The sequence below is a fragment of the Bos grunniens genome, chromosome 13 (genome assembly GCF_055505025.1).
Source record: "Bos grunniens cultivar Pamir isolate PY7600 chromosome 13, Bosgru_T2T1.0, whole genome shotgun sequence".
In the NCBI taxonomy this organism is placed as follows: Eukaryota; Metazoa; Chordata; class Mammalia; order Artiodactyla; family Bovidae; genus Bos; species Bos grunniens.
In genome coordinates, this window is record NC_141177.1 from 32,946,179 (window position 1) to 32,968,278 (window position 22,100).

Below are 22,100 nucleotides of genomic sequence, written 5' to 3' on the forward strand. Positions count from 1 at the left end.
TGAGTGACTTCTTAGGTATGAATTTGAGACCTAACACAGCTGGTTATTTTTTTAGTATTTATTTTATGATTCTATTTTTTAATTGCTTTATAATGTTGTGTTAGTTTCTGCTGTCCAACGATGTGAGTCACCTGTCAATATACATATATTGAGCCTCCCTGGCACCCCTCAATTCTATCCGTCTAAGCTGTGACAGAGCACTGAGATGAGCTCCTTGTGTTATACAGAAGCTTCCTACTAGCTACCTGTTTTACAAAAGGTAGTGTAGGCATGTTAATGCTGCTCTCTCAATTCATCCCACCCTCTTCTTCCCCCACCATGTCCACGAGTCTTTTTTCCTCCATGTCTGCGTCTTTATTACTGTTCTACAAATAGGTCCATAAGTACCATTTTTTTTAGATTCCACATATATGTTTTAAAATATGGTATTTGTTTTTCTCTTTCTGACTTACTTCTCTCTGTATAACAGGCTCTAGGTCCTATGTAGTGAAAGGTCCATCTCACTCACTACAACTGATTCAGATTTGTTCCTTTTAATGGCTGAGTAATAATATTCCATTGTATATATGTATCACAACTTCTTTATCCATTCATTTGTCAGTGGATGTCTAGGTTGCTTCCATGTCCTGAAATATAGTGTGTCTATAAACACTGAGGTGCATGTGTCTTTTTGAATTATGATTTCCTCAGGGTATATGCAAGGTAGTGAAATTGCTGGGTCATATGGTAGTTTCATTTTTAGTTTTTAAAAGAAAACTGATTCATTCTTATTCCTTAATTCACTATATCTCTATGCAGTATATTGTGCATAGAGTGTATTGTGCCTTGGATACTATTTTAAACACTGTAAATACTGAGAAAGGTAGATAGATCTGCACCCATGGACATGAGATAGACAGAGAGCTGTAAATAAAATTGACAATAATTGAATGTTAACCTCATATAATGATGTTTTATGAAGAAAATAAATCCAAATTAAGAAATATTTCATTTATATTTTCAGTCATTTATTAATTAGTTCTTTCATATAGTAAATATCTGATATATAAGATAGCTATATTCTAACTTTTAAGAAATACCAGAAAACAAGGTTTTTTACATCAATCTGAACTAGAAACATTGTATTCTCACTTTAAAAATGGTGGTAAAGAACTATGTGAATTATTACCTTTCCTTTATTAACTTAATACAATATTCTTGAAGTAATAATCATGCATGTAGTTTATGAGCCTTTGGAAGATGCCCTAGAAAATCTCTAGGAACTAGCCAACTTCCATTCACTCAAGATAAATCATGCTAAATTCACATGATTTCCCACTTTGTTAAAATCTCTGGAAAACAGAAACTTCCATGGATAAAATGCAATTCAATTTTTTCTGTCACAGCAGTACATCTGACTGTGTGTGTGTGTTCATTCACTCAGTTGTGTCTGCCTGTTTGCAACCCCGTGGACTGTAACTCATCAGACTCTTCTGCCCATGAAATTTTCCAGGCAAGAATACTGAAGTGGGTTGCCATTTCCTACTCCAGGGGATCTTCTTGATCCAGGGTTTGAACCTGTGTCTCCTGCATCTTCTGCAGATTTTTTATCACTAATCCTCCTGGGAAGCCACATCTGACAATATCTTTTGCAAATACATGGAAGTTAGGAAATGTATTGAATGATAGGGTTGTTGATATTTAGTGATATTTATTTTAAACACATGTCTACTATGTGTTATAAATAATTCTGTAATTTTCTAATAGAATGCGACTAGCTACTCTACTCTTACCTGTTGGCTTAATGTTTCCATTGATATTTCTGATGGAGTTTTAGAAGTGAAGATACATAAGTGGGGTGCGTAACTGAAAATCAATGACAAAGCTAATAGTAAAAGTGATGCCAATTGACAGAGATACACTAGTCCAAAAGTAATGAAACAAAATCAAGCAGAAACAAATTTCAAGTTCTGTTTAGATTCATAATATTAGCTGCATGAGAATAAGCTGACTTGGCTACAGTGCAGATGGCAAAGTTCTGGGACTTCCATTTGATGGCAACCATAAAATAAGCCATTAGCATTATGTAGCTATTAGAAAAATAGACTGCACAATTGTTAAGTTGCATTAATGAAATATTGTGTCTAGGACAATAAAGGGAATAGAAAAAACAATTTTACCAAATATTGTTCTAGTAAGATGACTTATGGAATAAAGTGTCAAAATCCTCCCATTATACTTTTTTTATGTTTTTTTATTTTTTAACTTTACAATATTGTATTGGTTTTGCCATATATCAACATGAATCTGCCACAGGTATACACGTGTTCCCCATTCCATTATACTTTAAGCTAGACTTTTCCAATCAGAGTACATTTAGAGGACAGAGAATTCTGAAAATTAAATCTTTTGAGACAAGACTGAAAGAATAAGGATATTTTTTCTGTAGGAGAAAAGTCCAAGAAGATATTTTCAGAGTTCTTTGGTCTACACAGGAAGCTTTCATGTTGAAGAGGCCAGAGAAAATTTGGTGAACTAGAAAGTTAATCTAAAATATTAGTGTGAAATTAAATGGATGAATATTTTTGTCCAAGATGAGGAATAAAATAGTTATCCAAAACAAATCTAACATGTGAGGAAGAACCCTTTTAAATAGAGTCATTTAATCCAAAATCTTTATCTCAGAGTGGATTTTGGGGTCAGACGGCATACCAGTTATTTACCATTGCATAAAAAATCACTGTGGAAGATGATTGCAGCCATGAAATTAAAAGACACTTACTCCTTGGAAGAAAAGCTATGACAAACCTGGGTGGTGTATTAAAAAGCAGAGACATCATTTTTCCGACAAAGATCCATACAGTCAAAGCTATAGTTTTTCCAGTAGTCATGCATGGATGTGACAGTTGGACCATAAAGAAGGCTGTGGTGGTTGGTGGTTTAGTCGCTAAGTCGCGTCTGACTCTTGCAACCCCATGGACTGCAGCCCACCAGGCTCCTCTGTCTTTGGGATTCTCCAGGCAAAAATATAGGAGTGGGTTGCCATTTCCTTCTCCAGGGCATCTTTAGCACCAAAGAATTGATGCTTTTGAACTGTGGTGCTGGAGAAGATTCTTGAGAGTCCCTTGAACAGCAAGGAGATCAAACCAGTCAATCCTAAAGGAAATCAACCCTGATTGGAAGGACTGGCTGGAAGAACTGGTGCTGAAACTGAAGCTCCAGTAATTTGGCCAACTGGTACAAAGAGCCAACTCATTGAAACAACAACAACAACAACAACAACAAACAAACAAACAAACAAAAACCCTGATGCTGGGAAAGATTGAAGGCAAGAAGAGAAGGGGGCGACAAAGGATGAAATGGTTGGATGGAATCACTGACTCAATGGACACGAGTTTGAGCAAACTCAAGGAGATGTAATAAAGGACAAGGAAACCTGGTATGCTGCAGTTCACGGGGTGGCAAATAATCGGACACAACTTACAACTGAACAACATTACCCCCAAACTTAGTGAAAACAAATTTTATTTCCTTAATCCTTTGATGGGCCAGGAACTCAGAAGTGCTTGCACAGGCAGTTTTCACTTGGGGTTTGTCATGTAGAATTTTGGTTTCCTTACAGTATATGCTCAGTAGTGAGATTGCTGGGATTATACACATCTGAACCAACTGCAATCATAGGAAGGTCTGTATTGCCTGAATCCTAGGATTGGATGTCCAGGATGACTTGCTAACCTGGCTGGCAGGTTTTGTTGGCAACTGGCTGGAAGCTTGGTTGGAGCTGCCGACTGGAGTATGTACTCAGGGTTAATTTCCTCACTTGATGGTTGCTTCAGGGTAGTTGGACTTCATACACAGTGATTCAGGAATATCAAAACATGTGTCCCAGTGCACAAGAGAAGCCACATTGCCCCTTGTGGTGTAGCCTCAGAAGTTATGCAGCATCACATTTTCAGCATTGTAGGTGGTATTTGTGAGTCAGAAGCCTACATGGATGCACAAGAGGAGAATACAGATCCTGTTTTTGACGGAGGGGCTTCCCTAGTGGCTCAGATGATGAAGAATCTGCACGAGACCCGGGTTCGATCCCTGCATCAGGAGGATCCCCTGGAGAAGGAAATGGCCACCCACTCCAGTATTCTCTCCTGAAGAATTTCATGGCGAGAGGAGCCTGGCAGGTCCGTGGGGTCACAATGAGTTGGACAGGAGTGCCCAAAATTTGTGGACACAAAACTGCCAGATAACCTCCTAAGTAACTTGCAACTTGGAGTTTATGATTTTATGAATCTATTTGGCTAGCTGGTAAGATTTTAAGAAAAATAGGGAATTTTTGTATCTTTTAAAAATTCACAGTTGAGAGTTGGGCTTTCTTGAAATTATTCATTGGTGTTATCACATGAAAGATTTTAGATTTGTATTTATATACACACCAGGGATATTATTAGAAATATACAACTACAATTATAAGATCTCCCAAATAATTTACTTGAAATTATGACTATAAATATGTAAGTAATGCTCTAAAGCAATTTTATAAAACAAGAGAGTTTGACTAGGTCAGTGGAAGGACCATGATTAGACAGGCATGTAATTGACAAGCTCAGAAAATTTGGGGATTCTCTACTAGTCTTATTGAATAGAAACAGGTACTAGGAATTAAAAAAAAATAAAATTTGAATGTAACCACGGTGTCTGGTGACATGAACTTGGGGTGTTGTGTTTTATAGGTCTATAGAGCTATGCTCATGAGGATGAAAATCTAATCCTTAGCAGAATCTCAATCGAATAACCACTGAAGACAGTGTATATGTGCTGATTCCCATCACTCATCTTGTTAACTCCTAAGACCCAGCACTCGCTATTGTTTGCATTGGCCCTCTAGAGTTTGGTGTGCCATTTGGGGCCTCCTGAGATCTGACTTGGACACACCCTTATTTTATTTCCACTAGTATAACCAGATTATAGCATTCTGTCCACTTCCTAATGGCATCTGACCTCAGACCCAAATATGGCTTTGTCTTAGTTTTTTTACTAGATGCTGACAAATTTACCTATTCTCATCAATAGGCTGGGCTCCGCCTATTTCAATTTACTTTCCTGAGATTTTAGCAAAGGGATTTATACTTAAAAAAAAAACCAAAAACTAGAGGAAGGACATCTATGCTTTCACAGAGTAGCCTCTAAGTAACTAAAATTTTGATAGAGCTAATCATTATCTTTTCTTGATATTTCCTCCCATTCTTTTTCTCTTTTCTTACAATGAAAGAAAATAGAATGGAAATTGAAAACATGCTTTCTCCAGCTACTATTTTCCACATTGACTCAAGCTTTCATTTTCTTCTTCCATAATTGATTAGCACTTGCTGGAAATATTTCCACATATAAATCTGTTACTTTATTGTTGCATGTCTAAGTAAAGAGATATTTTGTATCTCCCAAAGTAGATTCAGACACTATTTTCAAAAAAAGATTACATTTAGCAAATGCGATCTGCTATTCTTTCTAGCAAATACTCTGTGTATGTTGACTTCAGTTTTATTTCAAATCCAATGTCCATTCACCAGGCCAAAATAAGAGACCCCTGTGCGACAAGAAGCACCTATTACAGCTTGCATTAAAAAACAAAACCAAACCAGATTCCTTTATATCATGAAATATCAGTTCAAACAGAAGTGCCTCTTTGTATCTAAAATGTGAAGAATTGTAAGGGCCAAAATGACCCTTATAAGACATCAATGGCTCCATGGATGGGAATTCATAAATAGTACTTTGGATAAAATAAAATCCTTGGTTTCAGGGATTATAATGCAACTTTTATTTCATTCTTTATCTTTTTTTTTTTTTTCCTTTGAAAAATGAAAACAGACTTATTTACAACAAAACTGCCAAACAATCCTTGTAAAAGTACAAACCTACTGTTTCACCAACACACTTCCCAGTGGAGTGTTTGCCCCAGGCTGACTTTAAACTGCTTCAGACCTTTCATGGAAGGCCCAGTTTGTGGTAACCCAATTTTGTCAGATGGATTAACCCATCCAGGTATACACTCAGTGCTCAGGCCAACATTTGGCCAATGTCTGCAAAGTCTGGTCAAATGGATTTTTTTTTTTTTGGAAACTGAAGCAGAGATGAAATATGGTTTGAGTTTTTACGCCAAAGTTTTCCTTGAAAAGTCAGAGTTTACTGCTGTAATACGTCCAGTGATGGAATAAGAATGTAAAACAAGGCAGCCTGTTCTTAAGCAATATATGTGGTGTTATTATGGTATCAGTGGTACATATGCTGTATTGTTCTTTATCCATTCCTGGCAGTTAGAATCATTCTATCACCGTAGCCAAAAGAACGTCAAAAAAGTGGATGCAGAACAGGTTCTCATGAGGTAATTCTTGCACAGTAAGTTGTGGTGCTGGACTGGACTCCAGAATGACTACCAAAGGATATTTGGTTACTTTGGACAGGTTAACAGTTTGGCATTTCATTGCCTCAGGGCATCTGGTTATGAACCCAAAACCTGAGTTGTGGTGCTGCTCATGGTAAGAGGTAATTGCAAAGATGAGAACAAATGTTAAAACTTCTCTAACTAGAAACAGTTTTTGAACTGGTGGTAATGTAAACAGAATGTTTTCAGAACATTTAGATGAACTGAAGGAACAACAAAAACAACATGTTAACTTTCACATATCTTACAAGAGATTAGCAAGAAGTCTAATCATATTTATCCATGGAAAAAGAAAAGAAAAAGATATTTTTGAATGGTGGCAATTAGGTGCAGACAAATTTAAAAAATTGTCTGAAAAAGAATAAATCTTCTTTGCAGAAAATTAGCATATAAATAAAGCACATATAGTAAGAAAGAAAACAACAAATGTAAAAAGCAAGCAAACCATTATCCTATATCAAATGAGAATTGCTTATATATGTGTATATATATATATATACACACACACATATATCCATCAAAGTTTTTATACACATATATTCAATAAACGGTACTTTAAAAATGTGTTTGTGTGTGTGCTCCAGTTATGTCTGACTCTGTTACCCCGTGGACTGAGGCCCACAAAGCTCTTCCATCCATGAAATTTTCCAGGCAAGAACACTGGAGTGGGCTGCCTTTGCCTACTTCATGGGATCTTTCCAACTTAGGGATCGAACTTATGTGTCTTGTGTCTCCTGCATTGGCAGGCGGATTCTTTACCACTATGCCACCTGGGAATCACTTAAAAAATAGGTGGATCTAATTTTATACTATATCTTATGCATCTTTTTCATTTAATAAAATATTTTTCCTAAGTGTTGTTTTTGTTGGTTATATGGCATTTCATCACAAAGATACAGAGAACCCATTTTTTTTTTTTTATAATAAGAACCTAAGGTTGAGTATTTTTTTAAAAATTAATACACATTACTGTGGTAAGCAAGTTTGTAGATTAAGCTTTACATAACTACTTGATTTTTCTCCTTAGGAAAAAATTCCTCAAAGTATAAAGACTTCAGTGAGTCTCCACTGCTAATAAGATAAAGACAGGTTTTCTTGCTCTGGCCTGTATTTTCCTTTCTCTCTAAACTCTAGCCACATTGGCCAGACTGAGTTCCCCAGTGAGGAGAACAAGGAGCAGATCTGATTGGAGCAAAGTCAATTCCAAGTGGTTATGAAATGTGAGTGAGAAATAAATCTTTGTTAGTTCAAACCACTGAGACCTTAGAGTTATTTGTTACAGTCACATAGGAAAGTTTACACTGACTGATGCTCTGGCCTTTACATTTTACATTCCCTTCTTTTCCTTGTATTATTTGTACATGTTACTACATTTACCAGCTACTTCCTTTCCTTACCTAGTAAACATTTCCTTACTCAAGCTTTATAGCTAGGTGCACAGTAGGAAATTTTGCCAGAAATCTGGCACTGCTCAACTTACCTTTAGTATGGCACTTTTAAATTCATATAACTATATTTCAGTGTTTGTCAAAATTGTGATGTATATCGTACTCTTGTTAGTATAGGGCTTCCCTGGTGGCTCAAATGGTAAAGAATCTGTCTGCAGTTTAGGAGACTCGGGTTTGACCCCTGGGTCTGGAAGATCCCCTGGAGAAGGGCATGGCAACCCACTCCAGTATTCTTGCCTGGAGAATTCCATGGACAGAAGAGCCTGGTGGGCTATAGTCCATGGGGTTGCAAAGAGTTGGACATGACTAAGTGATTAACAAACACACACTTGTTAGTATATATATTTTTTGTAATGTCTGTCCTGTACATAAACACTGAGAGGTACATATCTTACAATGTGCTTGGGACATAGCAGATTCTCGGTCAGTCATTTGAGTAATGAATGAATAAATGCCAAGATAATTTCTAAACTTCATCATGGTCTTAGCCCAATTGATGGCCTGAAAGATCTCAGACCAAATTGCACAAAAGTGACAATTCTCTATAACCTATATAAACAGATTCCCAGTTTTAGAGGCAAAAAGATATCATTGCTAATTGTTTTAAATTTAATTCTAAAATTTTTTTCTAAAAACTTACATTGGCTATTTATACTTCTAGTGGCCTATGCATTTTCTATGCACAATATGAGTTGGATTTCTATGCTTACTGAAAGGGTACTTAATAATGTAAAATAATGTGCAAGTTCAACTTTGTCTGGTCTGTAGACATTGAATGCTCTGTTTTGCTCTCTGTAGTCTCTCCTCCCTCTGAAACATTCTAGGACTGGCAAGTTGACTGAACTTGAGAATATTAAAGAATCAATATTAATTAATTATTTATATATTTATAATATATTAAAATATATTTAATTAATATTGAACATATTAATATTTAATTAATAAGAATATTTAATTAATATTAAATATTAAGTGAAAAATGCAAAACAATAGAGGAAAGCAATGGAATGGACAAGACTAGAAACCTCTTCAAGAAAATTGGTGATACCAAGGGAACATTAAATACAAAGATGGGCAAAATAAAGGACAGAAACTCTATGGACGTAACAGAAGCAGAATATATTAAGAAGAGGTGGCAAGAAAACACAGAAGAACTACACAAAAAAATCTTAATGACCTGGATAACCACGATGGTGTATTACTCTCCTAGATCCAGACATCCTGGAGTGCAAAGTCAAGTGGGCCTTAGAAAGTATGACTACAAACAAAGCTAGTGGAGGTGATGGCATTCCAGCTGAGCTATTTCAAATCCTAAAGGATGATGATGTGAAAGTACTATATATGCCAGCAAGTTTAGAAAACACAGCAGTGGCCACAGGACTGGAAAAGATCAGTTATCATTCCAATCCCAAAGAAGGGCAGTGCCAAAGAATGTTCAAAATATTGTTCAGTTGTGCTCATTTCACATGCTATCAAGGTAATGCTCAAAATCCTTTAAGCTAGGCTTCAACATGGAGAAGCAATGGCAACCAACTCCAGTACTCTTGCCTGGAAAATCTTATGGACAGAGAAGCCTGGTAGGCTGCAGTCCATGGGTTTGCAAAGAGTGGGACATGACTAAGTGACTTCATTTTCACTTTTCACTTTCATACATTGGAGAAGGAAATGGCAACCCACTCCAGTGTTCTTGCCTGGTGAATCCCAGGGACAGTGGAGCCTGGTAGGCTGCCATCTATGGGGTCGCACAGAGTTGGACACAACTGAAGTGACTTAGCAGCAGCAGCAGCAGGCTTCAACAGTACATGAACTGAGAACTTCCAGATGTACAAACTGGATTCAGAAAAGGCAGAGGAACCAAAGATCAAATTGCCAACATCTGTTGGATCATATAGAAAGCAAGTGAATTCCAGAAAAAGGTTTGCTTCTGCCTCATTGACTACACTAAAGCCTTTGACTGTGCAGATCACAAGAAACTGTGGAAAATTCTGAAAGAAATGGGAATACCAGACCACCTTACCTGCCTCCTGCAAAACCTGTATGAAGATCAAGAAGCAACTGTTAGAACCGGAGGTGGAACAATGGATTGGTTCCAAATTAGGAAAGGAATACAAGGCTGTATATTGTCACCCTGCTTATTTAACTTCTATTCAGAGCACATCATGCAAAATGCCAGGCTGGATGAAGCACAAGCTGGAATCAAGATTGCCTGAAGAAATATCAGTAACCTCAGATATACAGATGATACCACCCTAATGGCAGAAAGCAAAGAGGAAATAAAGATCCTCTTGATGAAGGTGAAAGAGGAGAATGAAAAAGCCGGCTTAAAACTCAACATTCAAAAACCTAAGATCAAGGCATCTGGTCCCATCACTTCACAACAAATAGATGGGCAAACAACTTTGAATAGCGATAGACCTATTTTCTTGGGCTCCAGAATCACTGCGGACTGTAACTGCTGCCATGAAATTAAAAGACACTTGCTCCTTGGAAGAAAATCCATGACAAACTTAGACAGCATATTAAAAAGCAGAGACATTACTTTGCAGACAAAGGTCTGTACAGTCAAAGCTATCGCTTTTCCAGTAGTCATGTATGGTTGTGAGAGTTGGACCATAAAGAAGGCTGAGCACTGAAGAATGGATGCTTTTGAACTGTGATGTTGGAGAAGACTCTTGAGTTCCCTTGCACTGCAAGGAGGTCAAACCAGTGAATCCTAAAAGAAATCAACCCTGAATATTCATTGGAAGGACTGATGATGAAGCTGAAGCTCCAGTACTTTGGCCACCTGATGCGAAGAGCTGTATTGTTGGAAGAGACCCTGATGCTGGGAAAGATTGAAGGCAGGAGGAGAAGGGGACAACAGAACATCATATGGTGGATGGCATCACTGACTCAATGGACACGAGATTGAGCAAGCTCCGGGAGACAGTGAAGGACAGGGAAACCTGGCCTGCTACAGTTCATGTGGTTGCAAGGAGTTGAAAACGACTGAGCAACTGGACAACAGAAAATCAGCCAGTAATAAAGTAACATTTTGATTCCCATTCTACTAATTTTCCTTCAGTGTCCTCAGAAATTCTTCAAGGAAGAATTTCTTCAGTTCAGTTCAGTTGCTCAGTCATGTCCGACTCTTTGCGACCCCATGAATCGCCGCACACCAGGCCTCCCTGTCCATCACCATCTCCCAGAGTTCACTCAAACTCACGTCCATCGAGTCAGTGATGCCATCCAGGCATCTCATTCTCTGTCATCCCCTTTTTCTCCTGCCCTCAATCCCTCCCAGCATCAGAGTCTTTTCCAATGAGTCAACTCTTCGCATGAGGTGGCCAAAGTACTGTAGTTTCAGCTTTAGCATCATTCCTTCCAAAGAACACCCAGGGCTGATCTCCTTCAGAATGGACTGGTTGGATCTCCTTGCAGTCCAAGGGACTCTCAAGAGTCTTCTCCAACACCACAGTTTAAAAGCATCAGTTCTTCAGTGCTCAGCTTTCTTCACAGTCCAACTCTCACATCCATATATGAGCACTGGAAAAACCATAGCTTTGACTAGACAGACCTTTGTTGGCAAAGTAATGTCTCTGCTTTTGAATATGCTATCTAGGTTGGTCATAACTTTCCTTCCAAGGAGTAAGCGTCTTTTAATTTCATGGCTGCAGTCACCATCTGCAGTGATTTTGGAGCCCAGAAAAATAAAGCCTGACACTGTTTCCACTGTTTCCCCATCTATTTGCCATGAAGTGATGGGACCAGATGCCATGATCTTTGTTTTCTGAATGTTGAGCTTTAAGCCAACTTTTTCACTCTCCTCTTTCACTTTCATCAAGAAAGTCTACATGACTTGTAGAACAGGATTTGGACATTCTAGAGTCTATGGCTATGAAGCCATCATTAAGTCATTGATTCTTTTGAATCCTGACACGACACATCTTACCTAGATATGGATCTCCCTGCAAAACTAATTCAATACAGTAATATATGCAGACTCGAAGCCATAGAAATTATAGCCCAATCCCAGTATAGCCTAATTTTGCTTTTTTTACCTGTTTTGGATAGAATGTGAATTCAAAGTGTGAATAAAAATTCATTAAAAATAAATTCATCCACGCTCTGTGGTACCTACCTCTTAGCAAATTGTGTCCCTTCTTTCCTTAAGGGTTCATTCTATATATATGACTTATGAAAGGATTAGTCCTCTAGTTGTTTACATCTTTAGCCTTGTGACATAGATTCTGTTCTAGATCTGTGGCAAAAGTTAATTTCACATGCAGTCTGATTCCTAAGGAAAATGGTAATGTTTTTGATCATAAAATGTATACATATTCCTCCTACATTTGATCCTAACATCTGCCTGAAAATCCCAGTGGAACACCCTTTGCAATGCTGCCCTTCATGTTGCTCTCCAGAGAAGAAAAGGAAACTGTTCTTTTGTATATATATATATATTTTTTTTTTTGGTCTAACCCTTGTAATCTTTTTCCTCTAGAATTTAGCTTGGTTCAAATAATTGTTCTGTTTCATCGAAGTAAACAGAATTTCCAGATTTAGGCTATTCTCTCTGTTATACAGATATATTGAAAGAATTATTAATAAATACCCCCTATATATTGTGCGTTATTGCAGAAAGCAGATACCTGTGAAGAGGAGCGACACCAGAGTTCATCAGATTCATTCAGCTGTCTCAGTATGTGAGTGAGTTTGCCTGCCAAATCACAAACATATCATTTGCTTCAGGTTTGACTAGTCCACGATATATTACTGCTCTATGTACCACACACGTGTGTCACAGATGATCACTTTTAATTTCAGAGTTCAAATGTAATAAATTCAGCACATTTATATTTGGTTAAGATTAAGTGCTGGGAGGCTACTATGGAAAATCATCATTCAGGTTCATCTCTAACCAAGCAGTTGTGATTCCATTGCTACAAAATAAACCTTTGTCATGCCTCCTCCTCAGCCTCACAACACTTTTTCTTTGTAAGACATAAATCTAATCCACATACTAACATTTGCTTACAAGTTGTGCAAAAGAACTGAAGACTTTGGATTTGGTAAAATAGACATTTCAAGGAGATATTCTATTAATTATATGAGTATGTCCTGGATTTCTTTTTTCCCTTTGTTTGATTTTATTTATGTTTTATTGAATTCAGTGGAAGACACTCAAATTATCAGCAGGAATTCCAGTGCAATCATTATGTTGATGGCCCTGATGTTAGAGGCTTGAAAGAAAGTCTGATTTCTGTACTTTGGCCAAGAAAGGAGACTCTTAAGAGCTGGGGTGATAAAAAAAAAAAAAAAATCAAGTTGGAAAAACTATCATAGAAACTCCCATCCATCCTTTATTGCAATCCATCCATTTTCTTCTTTCTTTCTCTCCCATTTAGAACTTATATTCCAAACTTTATCATTTCAGTAATAACCTTGCAGATAGGGCACCTACTTACTCTTCTTTTACCATAATGATCTAGCAATATCTAGTAGTTGACATTATTGACCTCATGTTTTATTTTCTCTGTGCTTGCACTTGAACAGATAAATATTGCAGACATGTTTTACTAGGTCATGAGTTACACATTCCTGATCATGAGTCTCAGTAGTTCCTTCACAGGCTCAGCCTGGTTGTTACAGCTTATGATCAGCTTGCTTGTACTTTCTAAGATGACCACAACAAACATTCTCCACCCTTCTTCACTGTCTAGCTCTTTTCCTTCAGCCTCAGAAGATATCACATCCTGTGTAGGCGTCATCCTTCCACCCAGCTTTTGTGTCCCACCTTTTCTAGCCATTTCCATAATTGTAACTATTTAACCCTTTCTCCCTTGAATACTTAGCTACTTACCCATACATGGATCCTTTCTATTGTCCTTCAGGCAATTGTATAGACTGTGTAGATTTATAGACTCTCTGTTCTAATCCATTGATCTGTTTATTTTTGCAGCAATACCACACTAGTTTAGTTTGAGTATCTTTATTAGAAGCCTTGCTATCTGGTGGTACAAGTTCCCTAGCATAAGGTTTTCTTGGCTACTTTGAATTTTCTTATAAATTTCAGACTAAATTTGTTGACTTATACACATATACAAACCACACATCACACTGACACGTGTCACACATGTCAATGTACGTGTCACATACATTACTGTTGGGATTTTTATTGTGATTGCATTAAATCTATAGATTTTCTTAGGAATGGTTTACACATTTACAATATTGAATCCTTCCATCCACAGGCACAATATAGCTCTCCATTATTAAGTACATCTTCTTTAAAGTCTCTGAGTGAAAAATTTATCATTATTTTTCTAGAAATCTTGCATATCTTAAGTTAGATTTATGTTTTAGTATTTTTAATTGAAAGTAGTATCTTTTAATTTTTATCTCTTTGTTGCTTATAAACAAATACAATTTCATGTTGTATGTTAATTTGCATTCAGTGACATTCTGAAATTCTATCATTTATTTAAACAATTCATTGGTAGAGTCTTCAGTTTTTCTACATATATCATTGTTAATAATAGCACTTTTTTCTCTAATCCCAGTTGCTTTCTTTTTTGTTCTTTCTTCCTTCCTCTTCCCTCCATTCTTTCTATCCTTCTCTTTCTTTCTAGAACTTAAGAAGTACTAGCAATTTTCAGAACTTGAGAAGGAGCCTAGCAATTTTGTATTTATAAATATATTTTTCATTTACAGAGGGCTCTGGAAACTGAAAAAGTTTAAGGATGCACAAATTTTTTTGTTTCACCTCTGAATTTAATGATTATGATGGAAGAATAACCAATTTAGAAGTGTTTATTTTTCAATGATTAGGGAAGTAACAATATCTAGATGAAACAAACATGGCAAAGTGTTAGCAAGTGGTGATTTTATTGGTGGATGTTAGAATGCTTATTGTACTATTTTCTTTCCCTTTATGTTTGAAATTTTCACAATAAAAATTAAAAACACATAAATGAATTAGTTGTTCTATCAAAAGACAAAAGTTGACATTTTGAAAAAAATCTATAAGATGTTTATAAAATACCCACCTAGCAAATATGTGGACAGTTTGAAATAAAAGTATAGGAATATAAAAAGCTTACTCATGCAAATATAAACCAAAAGAAAATGAGATAGTCATTGAAGTATCAAATACAGATTTTAATAGAGGCAGGATCAACTCACAAAGTAAAGATAAGATAATTCTAAGTGTAAAAAGCAGAATTAATGTGTACATCTTTTCCTTTAGGCACCATTTTCAGAGTAAGGAATTGGTGTATTAGATAGTTGTCAAGGTAGTATGTGGGGTCTTCTGGTTCACTTTACATCATTGTAAGTATCATTATGTACTCATGAATTTTTAGATATTCAAATTGTATGAATTATAGGTAGGATTATTTTTTAATTTACTTATTTTTTAATTGAAGGATAATTGCTTTACAGAATTTTGTTGGTTTCTGCCATATATCAGCATGAGTCAGCCATAGGTACACATATGTCCCTTCATTCTTAAACCTCGCTCCCATCTTCCTCCCCATCCCACCCCTCAGGTTGTTATAGAGTCCCTATATCAGTCCCCTGATTCATAAGCAAATTCCCACTGGCTGTGGAAAATTCTTAAAGAGATGAGAATACCAGACCATCTGCCTGCTTCCTGAGAAATCTGTATGCAGGTCAAGAAGCAACAGTTAGAACTGGACATGGAACAACAGACTGGTTCCAAATTGGGAAAGGAGTATGGCAAGGCTGTATATTGTCATCCTGCTTATTTAACTTATATGCAGAGTACATCATGAGAAACACTGGACTGGATGAAGCACAAGCTGGAATCAAGATTGCCAGGAGAGATATCAATAACCTCAGATATGCAGATGACACCACCCTCATGGCAAAAACTGAAGAGAACTAAAGAGCATCTTGATAAAAGTGAAAGAGGAGAGTGAAAAACTTGGCTTAAAACTCAACATTCTAAAAACTAAGATCATGGCATCTAGTCCCATCACTTTATGGCAAATAGATGGGGAAACAATGGATACAGTGATAGACTTTATTGTTTTTGGACTCCAAAATAACTGCACATGGTGGTTGCAGCCATGAAATTAAAAGATGCTTACCCCTTGGAAGAAAATTTATGAGCAACCTCAGTTCAGTTCAGTTGCTCAGTCGTGTCCAACTCTTTGTGACCCCATGGACTGCAGCACCACAGTTCTCTGTGTCCATCACCAACTCCCAGAGTTTACCCAAACTCCTGTCCATTGAGTCAGTGATGCCATCCAACCATCTCATCCTCTGTTGTCGCCTTCTCCTTCTGCCTTCAATCTTTCCCAGCATCAGGGTCTTTCAAATGAGTCAGGTGGCCAAAGTATTGGGGTTTCAGCTTCAACATCAGTCCTTCCAATGAAAACTCAAGACTGATCTCCTTTAAGATGGACTGGTTGGGTCTCCTTGCGAGTTGGTCATAACTTTCCTTCTAAGGAGCGTCTTTTAATTTCAAGGCTGCAGTTACCATCTGCAGTGATTTTGGATCCCCCCAAAATAAAGTCAGCCACTGTTTTCACTGTTTCTCCACCAACCTAGACCACATATTAAAAAGCAGAGACATTACTTTGCCAACAAAGGTCCATCTAGTCAAAGCTATAGATTTTCCAGTAGTCATGTATGAATGTGAGAGATGGAGTATAAAGAAAGCTGAGTGCCGCCATTACAATGAAAAGAATAAAATACTTAGGAATATATCTAACTAAAGAAACTAAAGACCTATATATAGGAAACTATAAAACACTGGTGAAGGAAATCAAAGAGGACACTAATAGATGGAGAAATATACCATGTTCATGGATTGGAAGAATCAATATAGTGAAAATGAATATACTACCCAAAGCAATTTATAGATTCAATGCAATCCCTATCAAGCTACCAATGGTATTTTTCACAGAGCTAGAACAAATAATTTCAAAATTTGTATGGAAATACAAAAAAAACTCGAATAGCCAAAGCTATCTTGAGAAAGAAGAATGGAACTGGAGGAATCAACCCACCTGACTTCAGGCTCTACTACAAAGCCACAGTCATCAAGACAGTATGGTACTGGCACAAAGACAGAAATATAGATCAATGGAACAAAATAGAAAGCCCAGAGATAAATCCACAGACCTATGGACACCTTATCTTTGACAAAGGAGGCAAGAATATACAATGGATTAAAGACAATCTCTTTAACAAGTGGTGCTGGGAAAACTGGTCAACCACTTGTAAAAGAATGAAACTAGAACACTTTCTAACACCATACACAAAAATAAACTCAAAATGGATTAAAGATCTCAACATAAGACCAGAAACTATAAAACTCCTAGAGGAGAACATAGGCAAAGCACTCTCCGACATACATCACAGCAGGATCCTCTATGACCCATCTCCCAGAATATTGGAAATAAAAGCAAAAATAAACAAATGGGACCTAATTAAAATTAAAAGCTTCTGCACAACAAAGGAAACTATAAGCATGGTGAAAAGACAGCCTTTAGAATGGGAGAAAATAATAGCAAATGAAATAACTGACAAACAACTAATCTCAAAAATATACAAGCAACTCCTACAGCTCAATTCCAGACAAGTAAATGACCCAATCAAAAAGTGGGCCAAAGAACTAAATAGACATTTCTCCAAAGAAGACATACAGATGGCTAACAAACACATGAAAAGATGCTCAACATCACTCATTATCAGAGAAATGCAAATCAAAACCACTGGGAGGTACCATTTCATGCCAGTCAGAATGGCTGCAATCCAAAAGTCTACAAGCAATAAATGCTGGAGAGGGTGTGGAGAAAAGGGAACCCTCTTACACTGTTGGTGGGAATGCAAACTAGTACAGCCACAATGGAGAACAGTGTGGAGATTCCTTAAAAAACTGGAACTAGAACTGCCTTATGACCCAGCAATCCCACTGCTGGGCATACACACTGAGGAAATCAGAATTGAAAGAGACACGTGTACCCCAATATTCATTGCAGCACTGTTTATAATAGCCAGGACATGGAAGCAACCTAGATGTCCATCAGCAGATGAATGGATAAGAAAGCAGTGGTACATATACACAATGGAGTATTACTCAGCCATTAAAAAGAATTCATTTGAATCAGTTCTAATGAGGTGGATGAAGCTGGAGCCTATTATACAGAGTGAAGTAAGCCAGAAAGAAAAACACCAATACAGTATACTAACGCATATATATGGAATTTAGAAAGATGGTAACAATAACCCTGTATGCGAGACAGCAAAAGAGACACAGATGTATAGAACAGTCTTTTGGACTCTGTGGGAGAGGGAGAGGGTGGGATGATTTGGGAGAATGTTATTGAAACATGTGCAATATCATATATGAAACGAATTGCCAGTCCAGGTTTGATTCATGATACTGGATGCTTGGGGCTGGTGCACTGAGATGACCCAGAGGGATGGTATGAGGAGGGAGGAGGGAGGAGGGAGGGGGGTTCAGGATGGGGAACATGTGTATACCTGTGGCGGATTCATGTTGATGTATAGCAAAACCAATACAATATTGTAAAGTAATTAACCTCCAATTAAAATAAATAAATTAATATTTAAAAAATAAACAAATAATAAAAAGGAAAGAAAGCTGAGTGCTGAAGAATCCATGCTTTTGAACTGTGGTGTTGGAGAAGACTCTTGAGAGTCCCTTGGACAGCAAGGAGACCCAACCATTCCATCCTAAAGGAGATCAGTCCTCAATATTCATTGGAAGGACTGATGCTGAAGCTGAAACTCCAATACTTTGGCCACCCGATGTGAAGAACTGACTCCTTGGAAAAGACCCTGATGCTGGGAATGATTGAAGGTGGGAGGAGAAGGGGACGCCAGAGAATGAGATGGTTGGATGGCATCACCTAAGCAATGGACATGAGTTTGAGTAGGCTCCAGGAGTTGGTGATGGACAGGGAAGCCTGGCGTCCTGCAGTCCATGGGATCACAAAGAGTTGGACACAACTGAGAGACTGAACTGAACTGAACTGATCTAAGTTACATATGGTAATATAAATTTCCATGTTACTCTATCCATATATCTCACCCTTTCTTTTCTCCCCCAACCCCTTCCATAAGTATGTTCTCTATGTCTGTTTCCACTGCTGCCCTGCAAGTACTTTCGTCAGTACCATCTTTCTATTCCATATATATGTATTAGTATGCAGTATTTTTCTTTCCTTTTCTGACTTACTTCACTCTGTATAGATAAGATTATTTCTGATGTTCTAATTATCTCAAATTTGGCTAATATGAGACTCTCTAAGTGTTTGATTCTTTCATATATAGTAAAATTTAAGTTGCTTGGACATTCAAATCATTCATCACTTTCTATGCTTTATATTTTTGCCAGTTTAAAAATGTTTTTGCTCCTCCTTCTGTGCCTTTTAGAATTGATTTTTTTTTTTTCAAGAACTTCACCCAACACATGAGTCCAGGGTTTTATTGCAGGTCAGTCATGTAGGCACAGTGCCCATGTGACTGACCTCAGCTATTGGACTCCAGCTTCTCAGAGGTCAAACTGACATAGCAAGACTCAAGGCCTCAGGCATACAAAAACACTATTATCAAGTGAGATATTCCAAAGGCTCAGAGATTATCTCTTAGGATCCAGTCAAGGGCCAGTTCTGAAGACAGGCCTTTTATGGAATGTGCAAACTGGAGAAGCCCTGATCTGCTGAATTAACTCTTTCTTGCACACTGGCTATGAAAAATAAAAAAGTTTAGCCAGAATTTTTACTACGATCTGTCTTGTATCAAAATAATGCTTTATCCCAGAATTGTTAATTAATATACTTCTAAAATTCACTCCTCTTTAAAATATGCTTGTGTTTACTAAAAAACGTACAACTTGAGAGTTGCGAATTAAGTTTCATTTGGGGCAAAATGAGGACTACAGCCAGGGAGGCAGCCTCTCAGATAGCTCTGAGAGACTGCTCCAAAGTGGCAGTGGGGTAAGGTCAACATATAAGGTTTTGGTGAAGGGAGAGTTCAGTCCCATGAAATACTCATTTTGCAAACAGTGTTTTTGTTAGTCATGAAGATCTGATGTCACCATGAAGGGATTTAGTGTTTCTCTGGATATGAGGAGATGCAAGGATTGAGATCATAAAATCTGTTCCTAAAAACATCCAACTATCTAAAGACCTGTCCCACCAGATTCCCTGGAGCACAGAGTGCCTCAGGCCACCCTGAACTCCCTCAGGGGTTGTTGTAGGTCAATAACCATAGCAGCATGGGGTTCAATCTCTGTAGAGGCAGTTGGCAAATGCCTTTGTTGTTCAGTCATTGGCAGTGCTCTTGGTAAGTGCCAATTTGTAGTTGACTCTTGTAAGGGAAATGCTATTTTTCAGTTTTTTTTTTTTTTTTTTTTTTTATTAAGAATCTCCTGTTCTAGAATGAATCCTTTCTCTGTCACCTGCTTGTTTTATGCATTTCAGCAACCTGATTGTCCTAGCCTATAGATAGAAATAGTGAAATTAGTATTACTACTAATAAAAGCACATGTTAGCATTCTTGACCCCATCAACTAGGCTCTACCTCCATCCCACCTCCACTCCCACCTCAATGCACTTCAGAACCTAGAATAACTGACCATTGAAATATTGGTACGAATATGTCTTGGGGAGTAGTGAGTGTGTACAAGTTATCTTTGGTTCCATGCAGAGAAGGGGAGAATGTTCATTCTATAATTCGTGCACAACTGAGCCAATTGAGCACCAAAGTATCTCTGTGCTGTGCTTATTTGCTCAGTAATATCTGATTCTTTGAGATCCCATGGACATCTCTGGAAGTGAAAGTAATGCCTAATCTCTTTCAGTCCTTGAGGCAACAGGGCTTTCAAATTCTGCTTGTAGCCCCTCCCCAACAAGGCTCAGATTACCATGCTGGGAAAGGCTGCGCCCTAAGCAGCTCCATCCAGCAGTCATTAGATCATCCCAGCAACTTTTCTACCTGTGGATTTCTTCACCTCACACAGCTAGATGCCTGACAGTTCTTTCTTTTTCTCATCAATTGGTATGTAGGCACAGGATACAGTGGAATTGCAAAGTTGTGGCACCAGATAAGTGCCAATTTATGAAAAGTCTCAGGAATCTCATTCTCCTCTTGCACAGTAGAGAAGTTGGCCAAGTTCAGTGAAGGTTTTCAGCATGACCAGGGCACTTTGAAGCAGTTGTTTCCAACCTGTTTGCTTTAAAAAATCAATTAATTTAATAAGTTTAGGGGAGTAGTAGAATTTCCATATATTTTATTTCCTCAAGAAAGAATACCATGAAGTATGAGAAAGAATCTTACAAAGTACAGTTATCACCTTCCAACTGTTCATTCTTTCCTACATATAGAACAGAAGTATGTGCACAAGAGTAAACAGAGCATACTCTAGGGATAAAGCAAAATTTAAACCTTTAAAAATTTTATTTTATTTTGTCTTAGGATGGTGAAAACTTGGCTATGATCAAGCCATGTGTGGGAATCAGCACACAACGACCTTCTTACAGGTGATCATCACTTTGGTCACTCATTATCCAAGGGCCTAATGCAGTGCCTGGCGCACAGTAGGTACTCAGTCATTGAGCAAAATAAATGTGTGGGTGAATGAAGCAACATGTTGGAATGGTAAGCAATGGATTGATGCTGTTTTATCAATTATTTTTAATCCTCAAACTTCTTTCACAAGTGTGCTTAGTTGAATTTTGCACCCCACCCCCAACCAGATATGTCCATAAAAATCTCAGAATATAACTATTCAGAATAAGGGTGTTTGCTGATGTATTTAAGGTAAGACTCTTGAGATAAGATCATCCTGGATATCAAAGGAGGTGACATACAGGAAAAGTTATGTGAAGACAGAGGCAGATTGCAGAGATGTGTCTACCAAGCCAAGGGAAGCCAAGAATCACCAGAAAGAAGGCGTGAGAATGGGTTCTACTCAGAGCCTCTAAAGAAAATGAAGCCTGCTGACAGCTTGATTTTGAACTTCTGTCCTCCAGAACTCTGAGGGAATACATTTCTGTTGTTTTAAATTGCCAGATTTCTAGCAGCCCTAGAACAGACTGGGTCTTCCCCCGTGGCTCAGACAGTAAAGCCAGGAAGATCGCCTGGAGAAGAGAATGGCAATTGACTCCAGTACTCTTGCCTGGAAAATTCCATGAACAGAGGAGCCTGACAAGCTACAGTCCATGGGGTCACAAAGAGTTGGACAAGATTGATGC

The 22,100-nt window shown here is 37.6% G+C and overlaps 1 protein-coding gene across 2 annotated transcripts in view; it reads left to right on the top strand.

Annotated features, from left to right (window-relative positions):
• Positions 1-21,358, top strand: part of HAO1 (hydroxyacid oxidase 1) — a 151,392-nt gene extending 130,034 nt beyond the window's left edge. For both annotated transcript variants that reach the window (XM_086333405.1, XM_086333408.1), the window contains 2 exons: positions 12,487-12,551; positions 21,322-21,358. In XM_086333405.1, coding sequence (XP_086189531.1) covers positions 12,487-12,551; positions 21,322-21,343 — 87 coding nt within the window. In that variant the 3' untranslated portion in view covers positions 21,344-21,358. The remainder of the gene's footprint in view (positions 1-12,486; positions 12,552-21,321) is intronic.
• The last annotated feature ends 742 nt before the right edge of the window (positions 21,359-22,100 follow it).